The sequence below is a fragment of the Podarcis vaucheri genome, assembly GCF_965113315.1.
Source record: "Podarcis vaucheri genome assembly, chromosome: 4".
In the NCBI taxonomy this organism is placed as follows: domain Eukaryota; kingdom Metazoa; phylum Chordata; class Lepidosauria; order Squamata; family Lacertidae; genus Podarcis; species Podarcis vaucheri.
Genome location: NC_138762.1, coordinates 28,771,069 through 28,787,860, shown reverse-complemented (window position 1 = coordinate 28,787,860; position 16,792 = coordinate 28,771,069). Strand labels below are relative to the sequence as shown.

At 45.8% G+C, this 16,792-nt stretch overlaps 1 protein-coding gene across 2 annotated transcripts in view; it reads left to right on the top strand.

Annotated features, from left to right (window-relative positions):
* Nucleotides 1–510: 510 nt before the first annotated feature.
* The window catches only part of SLC7A1 (solute carrier family 7 member 1), a 36,906-nt gene continuing 20,624 nt past the window's right edge, over nt 511–16,792 (top strand). The window contains exons 1-2 of one of the 2 annotated variants that reach the window (XM_082220290.1): nt 511–696; nt 14,764–15,147. In XM_082220290.1, the coding sequence (XP_082076416.1) occupies nt 14,778–15,147 (370 nt within the window). In that variant the 5' untranslated portion in view covers nt 511–696; nt 14,764–14,777. Of the gene's footprint in view, nt 697–946; nt 1,064–14,763; nt 15,148–16,792 lie in introns of those variants that run through there. The other variant, XM_082220289.1, reaches the window with a different exon arrangement.

The following is a 16,792-nucleotide window of genomic DNA, read 5'->3' as shown; positions in this document are numbered from 1 at the left end:
CAGCCAGACCGAGAGAGGAAGGAAGCCGAGACGCAGCTGGCGCGCTTCACAGCCCTGCCCTCGGAACACACCCTTTGGGCGGGAATGCTGAGTGTGGAGCGGGAGAGGCGCGCGCGCGCTCAGCCTCCTGGTGCCCCGGGCGCCTTTCCAAACGTGCCAACACTGGCCCTGGGCTACTGCGCCTGGCTTGACCGCCTCAGCCCGCGGACGCTCCTGTCGTCGCCGTCGTCCCTCAATGCCCTTCTCTTCAGACGGCAGCGGCGCGCCCGCTTCCCGCTCGGCGGCGTCCTCCCTGCCTCCCTCCCTTGCTATAATAAAACCGCCGGAGGGCGTGGAGAAAGGGCGAAGGCGGCGACGCCGGCCGTGAGCCGCTCGGAGTCCCTCCCTCCGCGCCTTATTCCCCGCCCTCGTCGCCTGCGGCTGCTGCCTCCATTCACTACCGAGGAGGAGGAGCCGCCTCGACGCGTAGAGACGAGACCGCCTTGCTATGCAGCCAGCCCTGCCAGTTCCAGCCGTCGCCACCGGCAGCACCTTTTCGGCCCGCTCCTGAGATCGCGGCAGCCGGCGAGCGCGCAACTCGCCTTCACGCGCCATTCCTCGGCCACCGCTGCCGCGCGCTCCTTCTCTCTCCCTTTTCCACCAGCTGCTGCTGCTGCTGTCACCGTTTCACCAGGAACTTGACCGGGCGCAGGCGGGGTGAGTAACCGGGGTGACCCCCAGGCAGCGGTTTCTTCCCCAGCGCCTCTGCCCTTCCTTTCTCCTCCAGCCTCTATACATGCAGAGTTGGCTAGATCGCCTTGCTAGGATGCCCCTTTGAGCGGGAGAGTTGGAAGGCTCATCCGGAGAGGTGGGGAATCGGGGGGCGGGGGAAGCCCCGGGAACACGCGGGTCTGGTTCGCCCACATCTCTCTTTCTGAGCGAGATCGCGCTGCCTGCCTGCCTGGCTTTTCCGCCCGGCCCGGCCGCCTTCTCACTGAGCGAACATGTGCTCCGGACCTCAGCCACATGCTACGCGAGGAATCCATTTTGCGAGCAGCGTGGTGCATGATGCAATATTTATAGTGTAAGTCAGTGCGTAGAGGAAGTCGGAAGGGACGCCCTGCCTAGGTAGATCGAATCGGGGATCATGCGGCTGGGCTGGGGGTGTTCAAATCGCCTTTTCGTTTCTCTCTCTCTCTCTCTCTCTCCCCCCCCCCCCGCAATTCCACCATCCCCTTTCCACATTGCGATTTCCAGAGGGTGGGCAAACTCTCCCCTTCCCCAACTGCGCACCGCAGGGATATGATGGGCTGATCTAATTTGGCTTTGGGAATGAAAGGCGTCCTGCCTTAAATGGCGCTTTTTTGGGTTCACACGTGTGTGTGTGTGTTGCGGGAGGGGCGAGACATTACTACAGTGCATTTCCGTCTTTGGTCTTAAGTGTTTATGGAGGGGACTGCCTCAGGACTACAGTATTAGCATCTCTCATACTTTGGCTCGAGATATCCTTCTGATGCAATTCACCTACGGATTACGTTAGAAGTAGTGAGCCAGTTATTTACGGTAAAGAACCTTCTTGGCCTTCCTTGCCAATAATAGCAAGGGAGCAGAGAGGCAGGGCTAAATAAATCCAAGGCATAAGATGTGTAGGAACTGCTGCTCAGACTCATGTGCTGAATTCTCTGCTTTTAGGTATCTGTTCTTCCATTTTTTGTGGTGTGTAATCAGATATTCCTCCTAGGTGCTAGATTCCTTGCTGCTTTTAAAGAAACCTAAAAACTAGAACACAAGCAGTTGTAATGAAGCCCAGATAAGGCAAGACAGAATGCTTGTGTTTGCCCAGCATTTAAAGCCATAAAGTTGGTTTCAGTGACTTTCTCTTGCCTACTGCCTCTAAACTGCAGTGGAAATTTTGAATGTGATTTGGAATGCACGGATCCAGTTTGTTTGCTTAAGTTTCTAAGGGAAATTGCTGCTGTTAGGGGCAGGAAATCACATTAGGATAGTATCAAGCGATTGTTAATCACTCTTGATGTCTGATGGCTTTTTAAGCTAGCTGTTGTTGCCAGTTACTATAGTGGAAATATGCCACATTATTTATTTTTAAGAGTGAATGTACTGTACTTTCAAGAATCATAGTTGCTCCAACATAAAAGGAACAAGCCCTCAACAAATCCCTTCTAAACTCTTTGGCAGGTTTGCACTAACAGGGTGTCATTTGAAAGCCAATACTTATGCAACTTTCATTTTTGCAAAGTTACTTATGGTGCTTGGATTCAAATTCTGAAGTATTGCAAGTAACCCATAGTGCTCTACTGCCAGACCAAAAGCTGCCTAGATAATCTGATACCCGAGCTGCAACACCGCTAAACCAGTGGAAGCCAGAGGAGAACTTTGCCTCACAGTTACTTCTAAGCGGCTGGATGATACCCTTGGCTTGTGGGAATTGGGTCATAAGGGTATAAGCAGCCACGTCATCAGAATATTGCCCTTTCTAGGTCAGGATTGCATATCAGAAACCCAGTGTGACTCTTCAGGTCTTCAACAAGGGTATGTTATATTCTGCAATTTCCTTTATACTGAAAATTCTGGGGAATGACGGTACTGTGTCCGCTATGAAAAGCACATCCTCCTTTTTTGTTTGTATCTTGATATCATTGTGTATCTTTTAAGTTGTCCAGTTTTTAAAACAGACTTGTTTTCATTTACAGGAATTCTAGGTGTTGTTTTTTTAAAAAATTGACACCTTAACTTGCGTTGAGTTTGCTTTGCAATAAAAGCTCTCTGAAGTAATGTTTAAAGTTGTTCCTCTTCTTGGTTTGCTGCTAAACTTTGCATGCTTTGTTGAAGCCAGAGTCACTGGATACAAATAACAAAGCAGTGCTAGCGTTTGGAATGTTTTAGTAACAGGTATCCAAAGTTTCACATACATGCTTGGCCTGGTCAACATTCCTTCTCCTTTGGCCACAGTGAACTGGTTGGGTTGTAACATTGCCATAGCCTTGTTTTGTGAGAACAAGCCTTATGTTTATGTTCTTCCTCCTTCCTCTAGTGTGGTCACGAAGAAGAGATCAGAAGCTTTTGATTATGTTTAGATGCAATTTAGCATTGTGTCTGAACCTGACAAACTTCACAATGATTGGACACAATTACAGATTACAATTTCTAGTTAATCAGGAACGGAAATCTTAAATCTCCTTTCTTCATCTGTGTGTGATTGGGAGTAGGGGGGTTCATACAAGCCCAAAGCATGTAACAACAAACCATAGTTTGTTAAATCTGTACCATGCCCACAATATTAGCTGGTACCAAAATTTCGCAACTCCTGGAATGACCTCACCTGATGCTGAGATAATAAATAAAAGCAGTGTTAAGTGTGTGAACTGCTTCAAATTAATGAAAGCTTCCCTCCTTTTTATTACTTCTGCAATTATGATCCTTTTTATAATGATTATAAAATAATTATGGTGTAATTATATGAGAACAGCTTTGTTTCCACTTGCCTTTTGAGACATTTTGCCTGCAGATGCTTTCTTAGGAACCAATTCAAACAATGTTTTCTCACTCATTAGAATAATCTGTTCAGATGAGCAACATAGCACATGAGCTACTAGGTTGTGGGGCTCACAGGAGTATCTGAAATCTCCAGTATTCATTTCAGAATGTAAGGTGATTCATGCCTTACGATGGTCACATACAAATGGGGCTGTTCACCATAATGTCAGCTGTGTGTTTGCCTGAGGAGCAACTGGCCTCAGGTGTGTTCCGTTGCTTTGATGTTGGCATAGGTCTTCTAAAACTGCTCCAAGGAAGAAGGTGTGGGGGAACTAAAACAAGAAGATATGGTAAAATAGGAAATCTTGATGAGGCATTCTGGCAGGAAATGCGCATCAACCTATACAGTGTTGGGACATGCAATAACCCTTTCAGTCTAGTTATGTCTTTGTTTGCTGAGAATTAACAGTGACCAGGTGTACGGAGAATGCAGTTTTGGCTCTCTTCCTAATTAGCTGATTAGCCTTCTGTGAAAGTGACTCTTTCCCTACTCTGCTTACTTGTCTCATTAACTCTTCCTGCGTCAGTGCAGCCTGTTGGAACTCAGGGTCCTGTCCTGCCTTTACAGTGACCTCCCAATTCAGCCTTTAATTTTCTTTTCTTTCATGCTTTTGTTTAGGTTTGTTTTCCTTCCCATTATAGCGTTTCAGCTGTTGGAAACAAACTTGGTGATAGGTAACGGATTAAAACAGAGAGACTGCATCTCACTGCCACTTACTATTATGCCAGCATGCATAAGGATGTAGGAAGCTGATGCACACTGAGGCAGATGGTGGGTCTAGCTAGCCTGGGATTGTCTACACTAGCCTTCCCCAAAGTGGTGCCCTGCAGATGTTTCAGACTACAACTCCCATCAGCCTTAGCCAGCAGGCTAGTCTATACTGATGGGCTGCTGGGTTCCAGGCAGGTGTCTTTCCTAGCCCTATGTAGACGAACCTAGGACATTCTGCATGCAACTCATGTGCTCTAGAGTTGAACTGTGGGCCTCCCTATAAATATCTACATGTTGATGCAGAGCCAGCCCAGGGTGCTTTGCCGCTTGAGGCAACCCCCGCTCCTAGTGCCCAGCAGTGCCTCCGCCACCACGGATGTGCCCCACTGCTCTTGCGCAGTGTTAGAAACTCAGATATACAGTGGTGCCCCGCAAGACGAATGCCTCGCAAGACGGAAAACCCGCTAGACGAAAGGGTTTTCCGTTTTGGACGTGCTTCGCAAAACGAATTTCCTATGGGCTTGCTTCGCAAGACGAAAATGTCTTGTGAGTTCCTGCGGGGTTTTTTCCTTCCCCCCTTTTTCCCAAGCCGCTAAACCGCTTAACAGCTGATCCGCTAAGCCGCTTATCAGCTGATCCGCTAAACCGCTTATCAGTTGATCTTCTAAGCCGCTAATAGCGCTAAGCCGCTAATGGGCTTGCTTCGCAAGACGAAAAAACCTCAAGACGAAGAGACTCGCGGAACGGATTCTTTTCATCTTGCGAGGCACCACTGTATGAGCTAGCTGCCAATTGGCCCCTTAAACCAGGGTTACAGTTGCCAGAATGGAATGCCTCATTTTTGGGCCAGAGGGCTCGAAAGTCATATTTTTTTAATACGACTTTTGAGTTCCTGAAATTCATTCTGATTGTGCAGATAAAATATAACGGATAACATTCATTGTGTGTTGTTAGTGTGTGAAAACAGCCAAGATCCAAGGATCCCTAGGCATGCTCCTTCAGATGGGGCCGATGGCAGGCACCATCTTGAGGCCCAGGCATTTTCACTTGGTCACAAGTGGCCAACAGCCAGGTGCAAAATGCACCTGATGAATTTTGAGCACTGTTCCTGTGGGCATGGCCTGCCGCTCCCGTTCCCCCCTCCTTCTCCTTGGGTGCACCCCACTGCTACCATGGCGTGTGAGGGGGCGACAGCAAAGTTGAGTGGCGCGTTCCTTGGGTCCAGATCTGCCGCCAGAGTCAACCATGTTGCCTCGCTTTATGGCCCTGTGTTAATACCTGGTTTCAAACTGGAGACCTTTTGTGTGTTAGAAAACACACCAAGGTCAACAGATGCAAATTCATTTTTCTGTAGAACCTTGTTTTCTCTGTAACCAGTAAATCGGGAACCTTATTAGTGGGGAGCTAAAGCTAGTGGGGCTGGGAGATTCTTGCAGGAAAACAGCCACATTTGGAATGACTTAAGGAGGGTTGCATACGGCGCTGCGATGCGTAGGTAAGAGTTTGTATTTTATGCAGAGATTTAGTTTGCTTTGTGCTGGGGTGACTTACTTGAAACAGCTTGCTTCAGTCTAGGCACTTGTCTTCACTGGGAAGCATTTTGCCGCAAGCCAAAGTTTGTTTGGTGGGATCACTGCATTTGTACAAATACAGATAAGCACAGTCTTCTCCTTTCTCAAACAGTTGAACTTGCAACTGGTGACCTTTTAGGTAAAGATCCTCTCATTTTCTGCTGGGAGAAGAGCAGCATTCTTGAGAATCCTCAGTCCTTGATACCTGAGTTGTGAAAGTCCTTGCTTGGGCAATACGTGCTCCATCCCCCTTGAGTAAGTGCTGTAAAACTTGCTTTAAGAATAGTGAAAAGGCAGATCTCACATAATTTCTACCATGGATCTAAGGAAGGGGTGGAGAACCTTTTCTGGCTGGTGGGCCAGATACTTTTCTTCACCCCCTGGTGGAACCACCCACCTGTCAATCAGCTGACATCACACTTTGAAGTCCTGATTGTCAGCAGCCTCCACTCTCCTATTTTGAGCTTCTAGGCTTGGAGCCTTGAGATCTGCAGGGAATGCCCTGCTCACAGCCTCTCCCTACCCCACACCCCCAATCTTTTTCTTTGGACTTTGGAGAGTTGAATATTATCTGTAGACCAACAGTCAGTAACCTGACTGGGGGGGGGGGGGCAAAAAAACCTGGTTGTTCCTTAGGTAGTACAGTGGTGCCTCGCAAGACGAAATTAATCCGTTCCGCGAGTCTCTTCGTCTTGCGAAGCACGGCTATTAACGGCTTACCGGCTATTAATGGCTTAGCGGCTTTAAGAAAAAGGAAACAAACTTGCAAGAACTTGCAAGACGTTTCGTCTTGCGAAGGAAGCCCATAGGGAAATTTGTCTTGCGGAATGACTCAAAAAACGGAAAACTCTTTCATCTTGCGCGTTTTTCGTCTTGCCGAGGTACCACTGTACTGTCAAACAAACAGTGTCCTGGGTAAAGTAATTTTGTTTGGATAATGCACGAGGTCCAAGGAATACGAAGTTTCAAATCAAATGCAAAACAGTGTGATGCATGACTTAAGAAACCATCTTTGATTATAAATGTGTTCATGCAAGTGACTTGTAACGCAGGTAGGCATGAACACATGTGGTTATAGGATAAAAGACTTAAAATCATAGCAAGAACAAGTCAATTTATAATTTTCCAGGATGGAATAAATCAAAAAACAAACACTGGAGTTCATTGTTTTGAATTTGAAGATGTTAAAACGGAAGTAGGACATTTAGTAGAACTAATTTAAGGCTGCAGCCCTAAGAATGTAAAAAGATGCAGTTGCATCTGTTAGTTGCAAAGGCATCTAATAGAGCATCCTAAGTGGCTGATCAGATACCTTATGGGAATTCTGCATGCAGGACATGAACACAGTAGCAGTCTCATCTTTCCCAGAATCTGGTGTTCATCCTGTGCTCCATGAATGTGTCTACCCCTCCTTAAATTAAAACTGTCATAAGTTGGTGTCAGGGAACTGACATCGGAGGAAAGGGAAGTGGTAGGGCTCCCAGAGACTGGGAGAGAGTCAACAGCCAAGGCAGGGACCAGCAGGGGGAGCGCGGGGTCTCTGGAGGAGGATCTCAGTAATGCTGAGAGAGACGCAGCAGCCCAGGCAGGAAGCAGAAGGGGAGAGAAAGGGGTGAGAGACACTTCGAGCGAAAATAGCGGGGAGGTGTCAGAAGCAACTGCAGGGAGACCTATGCTTCGCCGGAAGCTGTCACGTCGTGAGTCCAGGAGACGCGTTTCCGTTAAGGAACTTCTTTGCTGGAAGCGCTTCTGCAGACAGCCACTGTCGGACTCTACAAGTGACTAGAGCAGACATGTCTGAGGAGCTCTGTCACACACAGAGGTTTGTGGGGTCGCACAAACTCTGAAGGGGCACTATTTTAAGCACAAGCAGCTAATCATCCCCTGACAGTTGGTTCTGTCACTACATCTTGTGGTAGCAAATTCCACTGTTTCACTATGCATTACTATTACAGTACTATTTTACATGTTCTGAATCTTCTGACATTCAGCTTTATTGCATGAGACAGAAAGAAAAACCTTCTTTTTCTACTTTTTCCACACTCTGCCTAATTTGTGTGTGACAGCCCCACCCATCTTGATTTTAAACCAGGGAAAGGAAGTGGATATGGTCAGCAGGTTAGATCCAAAACTGCCCCATCCCCGCAGATCACTTTGAGCTCTCTTACCTGTCAGTCAATTTATTGTAATTGGTGTACAAATAATATTCGCTAAAAACAAAATGATAAGCAAAGAACCTTCCAAAGGTTAAGTTGATCACTGTGGAATTATCCTGTGGCACTACTTCTTAAACAGCTTAGCTGTTTGCCTGTTGACTTCTGAGCACAGTTCTTGGTTGGCATCTAAAGCCCTGAAGAACCTGAGACCCAAATGAGAGAGCACCTTTTCTTGTATCAACCTGCCTCTACATTACAACCAGTCAGTGAGTCTTTCTTTATAGTCCCTGTCCTGAATAAGTTGTCTGGTGTGAGATCCTTTGGCAGGGGCTTTTCAGTGGTGGCACCATGGCTGTGGAACCTTCTCCTCACTGAGCTGATTAATGTTGATTTTTTAAAAGATTGTATATAATGTATGTGATCCCCTGGATACGATGATAGCCCAATGGATGCCCAATCGTGCAAAAATTAGGAACATTTCCTCACTACTAGGAAACATAACAAAATTAGCTAAGGGGTGTGTGTGCTGCTGGTCTGAGTATAAATGCGTCCTGTTGGCTTGGTAGTATTGGTTGTGTGGCCTATCCATTCCAGTACCTTTTAAAGAGTTCTTGCAAGTTCCTTTAAAAACATCCCTGTGGAATTTGGCTTCTTTTCCAGATGATCATTAGCCAGCCTAAATTCTTCCAATAAAACCCCTAGTCTATTAAGCGCAGCACATTCTTTATAATCGTATTGTCCAGTAGAGCCCTTCCCGTTAAGTCAGCTTGCAGGAGATGCTTGTGGGACTTGCATTCTTGGTTTCCATGGCGATATTACAGCATGACCCGATACTTTTATGCTGCCATGTCCCCCCCCCCCCAGAACTCGGGCCTAGTTCTCTCTGAGGTAGTAAACCTTCAGTAACATTTCAAATGGCAGGGAGCCTTCATGAATGAATGCTAACCTACACAATACTTTTCCTGTCCCCTATTTCTCTAGACATGCTATATTTCTATGTGCCCATAAAAAAAAACACCCAACAATTCTGGAAGAACAGTCAAATGTTTGGACCCCACCAGTGTGTCTGAAGTGATGCAGACCAGGTTTAACACTTCAGTGGGAAGTAGGCCTCGTTCTCTGCACCTTTGGGGTTTTGCCACAGTAAATGTTGGTTGTGTCGCGTTTTCTAAGTTTGCATTAAACTTCCCATCTGTTAAGTGACGAAGTTCTGCAGTTTCCATGGCAAGTGTGCTGTTTTCTTCTGGCGAGCATAATAAACTCCAGTGTCCCTCCTAACCTGGTGGTGACAGCAGGAATCTTTGCCACAGTTATGTGGCCCAGAGAGGGCCTAGGAACCCTAGAGGAACTCTGCAGGTAAGCTGTGCCCCTATCTAGCTGGGAGGAAATCTGAAGTGCTTGGGGGTACAGAGACAAAACTGCTGGGTTGGGAGACTGTAAACCGTAAATCCTCCCTCCTCCTCCCAGAAGAAGTGTTAGGAAACTGCCAAGCTCCATGTACATTGATCATGCTCTAGAAATATAAATTTATGTATTTAAAGAAGAGCGGGGGAAGCCAGAGAGAGAGAGAGAAACCTTGCATTTCCAAGGTTTTAAGAAGGAAAGTGAAAATTGCCAGGGTGTGGATACTTGTGTTTTATGTCCCTCTCTTGCACGCTCACAAATTATATACACTCATTATGTCTAGAAAGCAGGATGCATAAGACCTTTGTTGCTAGAAGATCTGAACATTCCATTTTGACTGAGAATTCTTTCCACTTTTAGCGAGCCTTCTGAATCAACCCCACAGACTGTGCCTGCCTTTTCTTTCTTTCTCTCTTAGAAAATTGCAGCCCACAAAGAAAATGAAACCACCTCCTATGCATTAAAGACAACAGCCTTATTCAGATGCACAATCGTCAGCTTATTTAGCTAAGAACGATATGCACCGTGTATCAAACGTGGCAGGGATTTTATTGAAAGTACACTTCCTTGCGATGGTGTAGATTAAAGACCACTTCCTAGAAAAGGGTAACCTGGGAGTTATACAGCCAGTTTTAACTCTGTGCTCTTGCTTGGGGTCTCTACCTTTTAGATTTTCTTTATAATCCACAGAAGTGGTACAAATTAAGAGTCTCAGATTAAATTCCGAAACCATCTGTTCCAGAATGATCCCCCAGATTTCACTATAGTTTTAGAATGTGTAGCCTGAAGACACTAATCACTAAATATTGGAGATATGAATCGGTATTCTCTGTACTTGTTTTTTTCTGAGGGCCTCTTTATATAATGCATTTTTACACATGAAATGTGAATGCGACAAACAGGTGTTTGAAAAAGTGTGTCCTCTGGGAATGTATCTTAGAGCTGGTATTGGCCGCAGGTCCCTGCTGAGTCTGCTAAACTTAAGCTTGTTTTTCTTCATACAGAATAATTGGTAACTATCTGAAAGATGATAGTTAATTTGATTAGAGTGTGGTGCTCAAAACGCTCAATCCCTGTGTGGGACAGCTGCATATTCCTGCATTGCAGGGGGTTGGACTAGATGACCCTCAGGGTCCCTTCCAAATCTATGGTTCTGTGAATATACGTTCCTAATTTTCTACTAGAATGATTAGCTACCAGTGCACATTCAATTATGTATGAGTGAGGCAGCAGTTATGAGTCACTTTTTCAATAGATGATAATATTCCTTTCTGAGTCCAGCATTTTTAAAGCTTCAGTTCTTTTTTGTATAGGATTTGGAAATGTGATTTTAATTAAGGAATATACTGCATATGATCATCTCCTTTCTGCAGGGCCTTTTGAAGCCAGGTTCTTGAGCATTTTCAGCAGATTAAAGCCACAAATCAGGTGTGGGGTAATTTTGGCCTGCCAGATCTTATGGGACTCCAACTCCCATCAGCACCACCCAGTATTACCAATAGTCAGGGAAGATGGGATTTGTAGTCTAGCAACACCAGTAGCTCCACAGCCACATCAACTCTAATGTGTATATTGTGAATGTAGTTGTTAGGTTCTGACCGTTGTGATCCTTTGTAGAACAGCATGGTGAATGTGCTTTTGCTCTTGTGAAAATTATGAAAGTTTGATTATAAGCAGTATTTCTCACTTGGTTATTGAAGAGTTCCCTCCCCCCATTCAATAATTTTAGCTATTAGGCAAGCGACGCAAGTTGCATTGCCTTTTCATTAATAGGTGTACATATATCGCAAGAGTCAGTACCCACTCTGGGTTCAATACCCACCCACTTTTTAAAAAAATAAAATGACTGACATTAGTGTCTGAAGGCGAATAAGTGTGTGGGTGATGCTGCCATGGCAGTGCTTTCTATTGACAAGCTGTTCAGTTCTGATCTTGTCACTTACTGAAATACCGTTAAAATGTAAGGTGCGTGGGTACATGTGCACAGCTCACGCACACAGACTGTCACTCAAGCCTATTTGCCAGCACTGCAGGAAAGAGGCACTCAGTGATGATGCAATTTGAGCGGTTTGTTGCAATCGCTGCAGACCTGCTGGGGAGGTCCTGTTCAAAGAAGAATGTGGTCAGAATAGTTATAAATGGTTGGCTTAAACCTGAAGGGAGGGAAGGATGAATGCTGAGCATTCTAACTGGAGAGAGGGAGAGGCAAAAGAAGAAAACAGGTATTGAATAAAACAGTAGTATCTATTGTACGTACAGTGTCATTCAGCATAGTGCAAGTACCTCAGGAAATGTGAAATACATATAAACAGAATGTTGTTCCCACAGGAAATTTACATGCTAGTGCATTTAAGCCAGCAGGACATTGCACAAATAATGTTCCTTGCTTCTGTTGGTTTCATGTAGATGTAAAAAAGGTTAAAGGTAAAAGACCCCTGGACGGTTAAGTCCAGTCAAAGGTGACTATGGGGTTGTGGCATTCACCTCGCTTTCAGGCCGAGGGAACTGGTGTTTGTCCACAGACAGCTTTCCAGGTCATGTGACCAGCATGACTAAACCGCTTCTGGCGCAACGGAACACCGCGACGAAGCCAGAGGACACGGAAATGTCGTTTACCTTCCCATTGCAGCAGTACCTTTTTATCTATTTGCACTGGCATGCTTTTGAACTGCTAGGTTGGCAGGAGCTGGAACAGAGCAATGGGAGGTCACCTCACTGTGCAGATTTGAGCTGCCGACCTTCTGATCGGCAAGCCCAAGAGGCTCAGTGGTTTAGACTACAGCGCCACCTGCATCCCCTGATGTATAGGTATATGTATATATATATGGCTGGCTGAAGCTATTCAACCCATACAGCTACATTCTGGTGATGAATATTACCAGATATTCATCTGGCTAGGCAGAACAGGCTGAGCTTGTAGCCGTGGGGGCATGTAAATGAGCCAATCAAATGTGCTTTCTGGATTCAATAAATATGCTATATTTAATCTATATCTATCTATCTATCTGGTCCACATGGTTGGAATATCTGACCCCTGCATGTGCAGGAACAGCTTGTTTTAAATAAGCAGCATTTCAAAGTAACCCACTTCTTGGAAAAACAATTGCTTTCCCATTCTTGATTGTAAGAGGGGAACATGCAGTGGGGGATTTCCTAACTAGGAAAAAAGTTAGTCACCTCTTCACTGAGGAATCTACATTAAACAAAAAAATCATTTATCTTTGTTGAAGGTTAGATTCCCTCCCCCTGCAAAAACATCTGCTGTTGCTAGAAAAGAAGATGAAAAGTTAGGATTTCTGCTTGTTTTGAATGAAGGAATAATCAACAGGCCTCGAAAGTCCTACGATGTCACTGGGACTCAGAACTGGCAGTCTAGCCTCACCCTTCCTGATCTCACAATTTGATGTCTGCATTTTAACATAACCCAAATTCTGCAAGAAGAAAAGCTTAATTAAATTAATTGAGAGAGCCAGTGTGGTGTAGTGGTTAAGAGCGGTAGTCTCATAATCTGGGGAACCAGGTTCGCATCTCTGCTCCTCCACATGCAGCTGCTGGGTGACCTTGGGCCAGTCACACTTCTCTGAAGTCTCTCAGCCCCACTCACCTCACAGAGTGTTTGTTGTGGAGGAGGAAGGGAAAGGAGAATGTTAGCCGCTTTGAGACTCCTTAGGGTAGTGATAAAGCGGGATATCAAATCCAAACTCTTCTTCCTCTTCTCTTCTAAATCCACATAGTTCCATATTAGCATTCTTCTACTAGACATGGGGAACGCCAAAAGGCTATGCAAAGCACAGAAAAACCACTCTAATCCTCTCTAGATCTTGCTCCTACTCTTCCTCTGCTTCTGAAAATTCAAACTTTTAGGTTGGAAGAGCAATTTAGACACCAGTGGGAAACCAGCAAGCAGGACGCGGGCTCCAGAACACTCTTCCCCTCCTGCAGTTTCTAGTGACTGGTACTCAGAAGCATACTGTCTCCCAATGTAATCCTTTGTCCAGGTAGCAGCTTTCTGCAGCTGGTTTGTGTGTGCACATAAGTTACAGAGCATTGCCTGACCCTAACTAAGCAAGATCATTTGTTTGAAGACAAGGACCGCAGTTCAGCACAGAGCTAGATGTGTTGGGTTGTGGGCTAAGTGCCCAGAACTTCCCAGAAGTGAGACTGGTTACTATTTGGCAAAAAAAAGCATGCTTCTCAGTGTGATGGAAAGCAAAACATCAAACGCAGTTTTGTTTGAAAGCCATAATTTTTTCTCTTTCGTCACTGAGGCTGAATCCTGACAAGGCAGAGGTCTGGTGCCTGGGTGGTACTTGGGCCTGGGAATTGAATAGGCAACTTGTTCTGGATGGGGCTACATTCCCTCTGAAAGACCAAGTAGTTTAGTTAGGGGATACTCCTTGATCCAGCTTTGTACCTGGAGGCCCAGGCGACCTCGAGGGGCATGGAGTAGCTATGGGTGTTGCTGGACAGAGATAGCCTAGCCATGGTGACTTATGCTCTGGTAACTTCATGTTTGGGTGATTGTGATGCACTTTCTGCCTGTGAAAGTAATCTGGAAATTGGAGTTTGTGCAGAATGCGGCCTGGTTCAGTCCCTGGCATCTCGGAGAGCTACTGCCAGTCAGTGTAGGCAGTACTGAGCTAAATGGACCAATGGACTGACTTCTGTGGTTGTGCATATCCTGTTTTATGCATGATGGTGTATGGACAAAGCTATTTCTGCATAATACCACTTTGAAGGAGACGCGGGTGGCGCTGTGGTCTAAACCTAGGGATTGCCGATTGGAAGGTTGGTGGTTCGAACCCCTGTGACGGGGTGAGCTCCCATTGTTCGGTCCCAGCCCTTGTCCACCTAGCAGTTTGAAAGCACGTCAAAGTTCAGGTAGATAAATAGGTACCACTCCAGCGGGAAGGTAAACAGCATTTCCGTGTGCTGCTCTGGTTCGCCAGAAGCGGCTTTGTCATGCTAGCCACATGACCTGGAAGTTGTACGCCGGCTCCCTCAGCCAATAAAGCGAGATGAGCGCCACAACCCCAGAGTCGTTTGCGACTGGACCCTAACGGTCAGGAGTCCCTTTACCACTTTGAAGGTTCAAATACAGTGGTACGTTGGGTTAAGAACTTAATTCGTTCCGGAGGTCCGTTCTTAACCTGAAACTGTTCTTAACCTGAAGCACCACTTTAGCTAATGGGGCCTCGCGCCACCGGAGCACAATTTCTGTTCTTATCCTGAATCAAAGTTCTTAACCCAAGCTACTATTTCTGGGTTAGTGGAGTCTGTAACCTGAAGCATCTGTAACCTGAAGCATCTGTAACCTGAGGTACCACTGTACTTATAAGTGATTTATTTGCATGTTCTCTCTCCTTCCCTCTCCCTACCCTTCCAGGTTTCATCAAGAAGATGGCCTACAACGGACTTGTTAGTTTTGGGCAGCAGCTGGTTCGTCGGAAAGTGGTGGACTGCACAAGTGAGGCCAGCCGGCTGTCGCGATGCCTCAACACCTTCGACTTGGTTGCCCTTGGCGTGGGCAGTACGCTTGGGGCAGGAGTCTACGTTCTTGCTGGGGCAGTGGCTCGAGAAAATGCAGGACCTGCCATTGTCATCTCTTTCCTGATTGCTGCTCTGGCTTCTGTGCTGGCTGGACTTTGCTATGGGGAATTTGGTGCCAGAGTCCCAAAGACTGGATCAGCTTATCTCTATAGCTATGTGACGGTCGGCGAGCTGCTGGCCTTCATCACGGGATGGAACCTAATTCTCTCCTATGTCATCGGTGGGTAATTTTTTGTGCCGTTGCTTCAATTATACTGTGCAAAATGCACAGCAGGATCTGTGAAAAATTGTATTTCATACCCTGTTTATAGCTGCAGTTTCCTTTTTGAGAGTTCAAAGCGCTTTGTGCAAGTTACTATGTTGTAATAGGAAATGCGCAATATATTTGGATAAGGAGGACTCTGTAACAGACTCGGGCTTGGATAGTGAGTGAAGGAGCACTCTCACTAGGAAAATAACAAGGCTGTAATCTAATCCCATTTAAGTAGGCTTTTACAGGTGTTTAGATTGGGCCACAGTTTCTTGTTGCTCCAATCTTTCTGTGGAAATCCCCCTGTTAGCTTTAGTTTCTGTTCCAGCAAAAAGGAGATTTGTGTTTGGGTTCCTCTGTTGGATTGATTTCACATAAGCAAGCTCTCGTTTTTGCCTCCTGACCAGCAATTTGAAGAGTTGGGGAGACTTAATGTGAAACGATTCCTCTTTTCCTCTTAGATAATTAGTGCTCTCAGAATCCACAAAGGGACCACCGGATAAGGGGACAGATCACATGTGAATGAACATTTATCACTATGCATACATCTGATTGATTGATTGCTTAAAATGTTGCTATGCTGTTTTTCTGAAACTCGAAGCTGCTTACAAAAAAAGAAGAAAAGTAGGATAGTAGTTAAAATCAAGCCAGAAAATACAGAAATTGCCAGTGTTTCATTTTCTGCAACATAATTAAAGCCGGGAGTGCCTTTCAGCTTTGTAAAAGCATGTAGGGATTTTGAACCCGTTTATTGCATTTGTATCCCATCTTCCCTTCCATCATCAGGTTGGAGAGCAAGTGCTGCAAAGGCCTTGCTTCTGGCAGCTGCAAGTTCTTGCCTCACCCACTTTCAGAATGCAGAGCCCAGGGCCTTGTGTCTGTGTGCTTTATTATGGAGGAAATAACTTGCGAAAGATAAAATATAACCTTGATAGAAGAGTGAGTGGAATAATAAGAGCAGGGAAGTGTTGGATGGAGTTCGCTGTGTGTGTCAGATTGAGGGTGTTGGTGGCAAAATGGGGAGTGGGGGGCTGTGAGGCAGGCAGAGAGGAAGCGAGATGAAAGGGATAATGAAATCATATGTAAAAAGAGATCAGGCAGTACGTTAGGCCCGGAAGCGAGAACTATAAGACTGTTGTCTCTAACAACTTCCTGTTCGGGAGCAATTACATACACTTTTATGTTTTAAGTGCCCACATTCTGGTCTGGGTGGGTTCTAAGGTAAATACATCTCACCCCACCTGACTTGTGTGGATGCAGTTGAGACTTCTCTGGAAGTCAGTAGGTGCTGTTTTTAAGGGAAGCCAGGACTCAGCGGAGTAGTGCAGAAACTGACTTGAGTCACCACCTATCGACCGGCTCTTGCGAGGAACCTAGGGAACGTCGCGGCAATGTGATGCGCACCAGCCTTCCCCAACTTATTGCCCTCCAGGTGATTGTCCCCAGCTAGTCTAGCCAGTGATTGGGAATGATGGGAGTTGGGAATCCCAGCATCACATCTGGAAGGCACTATGCTCGAGGAAAGTTGATGTACATAAAGAATGTAGGTTGATGAATCCTAGAAGCCTTATTCGGGCATTATGCTCTTCAGTAGGACATGCAAGGGGGGTGAGAT